Below are 6,500 nucleotides of genomic sequence, written 5' to 3'. Positions count from 1 at the left end.
AGGAAGAAATTGGCCAAGGTATGGTTTTGGTTTCTCATATGTAATATATAATGTTTTGTGAAAACTTAGGCTAGACGACCTAGGATAAGTTGAATATGAGTTTGGAGCATGTTTAGTGATTTTAGTTGACAATGTATGTTAAATTGATGAGGTATGGTTAGATTGATTATTCATTGATGTGAATATGATTGGTGTTGGTCACGGACGGAGATACATACAACTAAAGGGGCAATGCCACCCCCCCCCAATTTTAATTTTTATTTAAAAAAAAAGTCTAGCCCCCTTCCCAGCCCCCCTTTTAATTCATACAAAAAACTCAGCCCAATAGTCCATTCCTGATTCTCCGCTGCCTTTATTTATTTCCTAGCGTCCCCTCCCTTCCTGCCTTCACTTTCTAGAATTTCAGGTAACAACTTTTTCTATTCTTCTTCTTCTTTATCTCTTTAATCTTCTTATCTTTTACCTCTTTGACTCTTGTTTTTTTTCTTTTGCAGATTATAAAAAAAAAAAGATAGTAGTTCAACAAGTGGTTCTTCACTCCTCTTTCTCAAAAAATGTTCTATTTTTATTCTTTTTTATTTCAAGAAAATTATTAAACTAATAATAAGGAGACATAGTCATACAAAAATAGAACAAATGAATTGTATTTAATCTAGCATTGTAATTTTCTTTTATATTTTTTTATTATTTTCTGTTAGCTAGTCTTGTCTAATTTTTTTATGTTTTTTTATATATTTAGTTATTTACTTAATTTATTATTATTTGTTAATTAAGTTTATGTTATTATATGTTAGTTTGTATATTTAGTTTTTTTATTAGTTAACTATTTAATTACAATTTTATATTATTTATACTACAATGTTAGTATTATTGTTCTGAATTTTAATATCTTATTTTGAATTGAAATATAATTTTTATATTTTATAAAGATTTAGATTGTAATTTACACTTTTTGCTAAATATATTTTTAATTATAGGAACTTATTTGGCCATTTGAATTATGAGTAAGTTCAAAACCATTGATACATTTTTTAAAAGAAAAGATCAAGAGAATGAAGATGCTTCTACTATTACTACTCCAATACTTGAGGGGTCATCAAATTTCATTACTTCAAGTTCTCCATTGAATAGCTCAAAGCGTCCACAACTTCTTCCAAATCAACTGGATGTTTTTCGTTTGGAAAGAGATCCTGGAATGCGACCAATGATTTGGAAGTTTCCTCCAAATAAAAGAGATAAAATCCATCGGGCTTATATTAAAGTTGGGCCAAATCAACCAATTCTTGATAATTATCCATTTTCTGGTGATAAAACTCATCGTCGCTTTCAAGCTTCATGGTTTAAATTGTTCCAATCTTGGTTAGAATATTCTATAGAAGATGATGCTATATATTGTTTTCCATGCTTTCTTTTTGCTAAGGAACCTTCAATCAATACGGGTTCAAATACTTTTATTGAGAATGGTTTCAGGAGTTGGAAGAAAGTAAATAGTGAAAAAGAATGTGCTCTTTTGAATCACATTGGCAAAGGTCCCAACTCATTCCATCATAAGGCGCTGAAATCATGTGATGATTTGATGAAACAATCACAACATATCGACAGACTTCTTCATAAGCAAACATCAGAAGAGATTGAAAAGAATCGAATTCGATTAGGAGCATCTATATATTGCATTAGATGGTTGACATTTCAAGGTTGCGCATACAGAGGACATGATGAAAGCCAAAGTTCAAGCAACAGAGGTAACTTTTTGGAAATGTTGAAATTTTTGGGATCTTACAATGAAAGAGTGAAAAAGAATGTTTTGGAAAATGCTCCAAAAAATGCTAAATATACTTCAAATGATGTCCAAAAAAAATTCTACATATTCTTGCTACTAAGGTGAGAAATTCAATTAGAGAAGAGATTGGAGATGCCAAATTTTGTATTATTGTTGATGAAGCTAGAAATGAATCTAAAAAGGAGAAAATGGCCATTGTTTTAAGATTTGTTACTCTAGATGGTTTTGTTAAAGAGAGATTCTTTGATCTTGTACATGTCACTAATACTTGTGCAACAACTTTAAAGAAAGAATTGATTTCTGTCCTTTCTCATTATAATATCCAAGTTGAAAATATTAGGGATCAAGGGTATGATAGTACTAGCAACATGCGGGGTGAGTGGAATGGTTTGCAAGCTTTGTTTCTTAAAGATTTTCCACAAGCATACTATGTACATTGTTTTGCTCATAGGTTACAATTAGCATTGGTGGCAGCTTCAAGAGAGGTACTTCAAATTCATGAATTTTTTACTCAATTAAACTCTATTGTCACTATTGTTAGTGCTTCTTCAAAAAGACATGATCAATTACAAGAAGTTCAAGCAATTGAAAATGCAAACTTGGTTGCTCAAAATGAATTAAAAACAGGCAAAAGTGCGAATCAAATAAGCACTTTACAAAGAGCTGGAGATACTCGATGGAGCTCTCACTTTAATTCTATTTGCAGTTACTGCTACCAACATTGTTCTCAATAATATCATTGAAGACGGGACAACTTATGCACAAAGAGGTGAGGCTTATGGTGTTAGTAAAATATTATTGTCATTAGAATTTGTTTTCACTTTGCACTTGATGAAAGAGATTATAGGAATCACTAATGTTCTTTGCCAAGCACTGCAACAACAATCTCAAGATATTCTTAATGCAATCATATTGTTTCTACATGAAAGTTACTTCTTCAACAATTAAGAGATGGTGGATGGTGCAATTTTCTTGCAAATGTTAAAGATTTTTGTGAAAAGCATGAAATTGAAATCCCTAATATGAGTGCACAATATTTTTTTGGAAGAGGTCGATCTCGTCAACCAAGTATGACAGTTGAGCATCATTATCGAATAGATGTATTCTTGGCAACAATTGACTCTCAAATACAAGAGTTGAATAGTAGATTTAATGAGCAAACAATAGAGCTTTTGACTTTGAGTTGTGCTTTGGATCCTAATGACAATTTCAAATCATTTAATATTGAAGAAATTAGCAAGTTAGCAGAGAAATTTTATCCCCTTGACTTTCCTTATAATGAGCTAAATATTTTGAAATCTCAGTTGCAACATTATCAGCATAATATACCAAATCATTTGAAAGGCATTGGTACACTTTCTGAATTGTGCAACAAGTTGCAAGAAACAGGAAAATCAAGAACTTATCACATGGTTGATAGATTAATACATCTTGTTTTGACTCTACCAGTGTCTACAGTAACAACAAAAAGAGCTTTTTCAGCAATGAAAATTGTTAAGACAAGACTCCGAAATAAGATGGCTGATAAATTTCTTGCAGACAATTTGGTCATCTATATAGAAAAAGAATTAGCATCTATTTTCGACACAAATTCAATTATAGATGATTTTGAAAATAGAAAAAAACGTCGAATAACATTTTCATGATACAAAACTGTAAGTGGTAACTTTTATATATTATTGTCTTACTTTGATTGAGATTATATATTTAATTTTTTTAATTTTATCAATAGAAATAGTAATATAAAATATTTTTAGTAAATTATTAAACACCGCCCCCCCTAAATAGTTAGTCTAGCTCCGCCCCTGGGTATTAGCATAGCCAATGTCAAAATATAAAATATTTTTAGTAAATTATTAAATACCGCCCCCCTAAATAGTTAGTCTAGCTCCGCCTCTGGTGTTAGTAAAGTAGATTGATGAATGATGATTTGATGGTAATGGATGAGAATAATGACCGTGAACATATGAATATTGATAACTGTGTTGTATAATTGAGAATTCTTTGAATGAAGTGGCAATTTGAGGTATGGTTGGTTGTGATAGAATATGGAGTAGTGTTGGATGTGTTTGGAGTCATTTTGAAATGTAGAACTTTGATTTTGGTAAAGGAAATTGTGAAAATAGTGGTTTATGATTTTTGTGCAAAACTTGGTTTTTGGCCAAAATTCGGCGAACCCTAACTTGACTTTCAGACCCTCAATTACCCCTAAACTTGTTTTATATGAAAATTGGGTTGGTGAAGTTTAAACCATTCGAAGAACGGATAAAAAATAATTTTAACAAAAAAGTTATGTGCATAAAAAAATTGGTGGGAACAAGGAAATTCTGCAGCATTAACAGTTTTTTGGCATTTTTAAGGGGCTCGCATCTGCGAATGCACACGCGACGCAACCGTTTGGTTCTACCCAGATGTGCTCGCGTATGCGGGAGTGTGCCTGCGTACACCGAAGGTTAAATTTACACGGTTGCATACGTGGGCAAGTATCACGCGATGCGAGCAATCAATTCTGTCCAGGGAAACTCGCGTATGCGGAGTGAGGAAATTTACGCCCCTGCGTACGTGCAACATGGCATGTGTACGCGGGACCCTATTTTTCAGCAACTTTGTGTTTTGTGATTTAAACAAGATTTCAAACCTCTAAACTTCTATTTTTACTCTCTAAGACCCTAAAACTTAGTTGAAATCATGGTGAATGGGTTGAACCTTGAAGGGGAGGTAACTTGGAAGTGAAGAAAGTTTGAGATAAGGTGAATTATAGTTGAGAAGTACGGAAATGTTAAATATGTGATGAAGATTGTCTATAATGAAATCGAATGAATGATCTGAATGTTAATTTGGCTTATGCACCTCTTATTTTCTGAGATACGAGTTTTCCTGAGTAGATGCAGTGGCTTGCCACCACTTGCTCCAAGTTGAGACTCGATACTCTGTTAACCCTACGTCGCAAGATGTGGCCGGGCACTTTAACTTCCCGAAAATTCTCCCAATGAGCTGGATTTGATATGTATATTTGAGAAAAAGTTATGCATAGACTCTTGGGGATGCGCGCACGAGGGACTGTCCAAGGTTAACTACTGGATATGTCGGGTTGGCTTGATAACCGACAGATGAGACTCATCAATCATAGGGCAGGCATACATCATATATATATGTTTATTTTGTGTGCTTGTGCATTATTTGGATTTGCCTTCGTAAATCAATGTGCTTATTTGCCATACTTGCTATTTGTAATAACTGTACTCTACTTGTGTTTTCTTTGTCTGTCTTTTTTGTCTGTGCATTTGAGATGTCCTTTGTTTGGCGGAGGAATGACGGGGTGGTTCCACTGAAGTGTTGGAGGCTTGGAGGAATGGGTGAATGTTGAGGGGTTAAGTTAGGGGTTAGACTAGAACTTAAGCACCCTAGATTGATTGCCTTGTTATGGTTTCAAATTTCAACTTTAAGTTTTAAAATCTGAGTGTCGGAGTTCTAGGATTGCTTCTGGTTTTTCCAGAACCTTATATCTTATGTATGTAGGCACCATTACCATGTTGAGAACATCCGGTTCTCATCCCATACATATATTGTCTTTTACAGATGCAGGTCAAGAGGCACCTTGTTAGGCGTCTGAAGTTTCATTTGCTGCAAAGTTGGGATTTTTGCTTATGTCTTTTGCTATATTATTATTATTATTATTATTCACACATGTACCTCATAGAGACTTTTGATGGAGAACTAAGGTTTATTTGAGTATTTTGAAAACTTGGGTTTGTATACACTTATGTAAATATCCTCCGATCAGCTTTAGCTTCGCATCGCAGGTTGAGCTTGGAGTTTGAATATTTGTATCCTTGACTCTCTGCTCTTAGCTATATGTATATATATTTCTTTACCTTTCTTCGTATGCAAGTAATCGTTAGCTTGAGCGTTACGCTTTTATTTTTTACTATTTTGATTAACCAACTTTCAAGACTTCTCGAATATTATATTCTTTTAATTATATTATGTATGTAGATTTTATTTTTAGAGATCGTAATACCACACCACCTCTGTTTTACGACTTAAGTGTAAAGCTCTATGTGGTAGAGTGTTACACTTAATACGGTAGAGCAGTAGAAGAAGGTCATTGCCGATGAAGGAGACTATGCAGGAATTAGTGAAGAGAGTCGACGGAGGCGTGCATGGATGTCATTAATGCTGACAGCATCACGAGAACAGTTGCAGGTAAAAGAGAGAGAAGAGAAATTTGAGGTTGCTGGTTGAAGATTCTAAAAAGTGGTGGCAGATTGGAACCCCCTAATTTTGAGGTGGGCCTTTATTGGTTGGACTTTTACTCAAGTCCAACTCAAATTCACAAGTGGGTCAAGTGTTATAAAAAATTATTGTAATCACATAAAAGATCCAATTTTTTTTAAAACAATAGAATCTTGAGGGCAAATTTTTATTTTGAACAGTAGCGTAAAAAATATTATTTAAAAATTAAATATTTTTCTATTATTGTAATTAGAATTTATATTTCGATTAGGATTTGCTTTTTTTTTTCACAAGCATGAGAACAAAGTTGTCGTTAAGAAAAATATCATATAAGGAGTAAAAATGGGCCCAGTAACATAATTGGTGAAGTCTCATTAAAAGTAGACTTTACTATAAATAAAATAATAGTAATAGAATCAACGAACTATGAATTGAATAATTTGTATCTTTTTTTTTTAGAAAATTAGGGAGAATCAAGAGAACG

At 33.1% G+C, this 6,500-nt stretch overlaps 2 protein-coding genes across 2 annotated transcripts; both read left to right on the top strand.

Moving 5' to 3' along the window:
* On the top strand, nucleotides 1,001-1,885 carry LOC107620376. The gene has a single exon (XM_016322542.1). It carries the CDS (start codon nucleotides 1,001-1,003, stop codon nucleotides 1,883-1,885), a length of 885 nt encoding a protein of 294 aa, XP_016178028.1.
* LOC107620377 lies at nucleotides 1,969-3,426 on the top strand. The gene is made up of 2 exons (XM_016322543.1): nucleotides 1,969-2,265; nucleotides 2,710-3,426. The coding sequence occupies exons 1-2, from the start codon at nucleotides 1,969-1,971 to the stop codon at nucleotides 3,424-3,426; spliced, it is 1,014 nt and encodes a 337-aa protein (XP_016178029.1).

This window comes from Arachis ipaensis, chromosome B10, assembly GCF_000816755.2.
Source record: "Arachis ipaensis cultivar K30076 chromosome B10, Araip1.1, whole genome shotgun sequence".
In the NCBI taxonomy this organism is placed as follows: Eukaryota; Viridiplantae; Streptophyta; class Magnoliopsida; order Fabales; family Fabaceae; genus Arachis; species Arachis ipaensis.
This window is presented reverse-complemented; position numbering and strand designations above follow the sequence as displayed.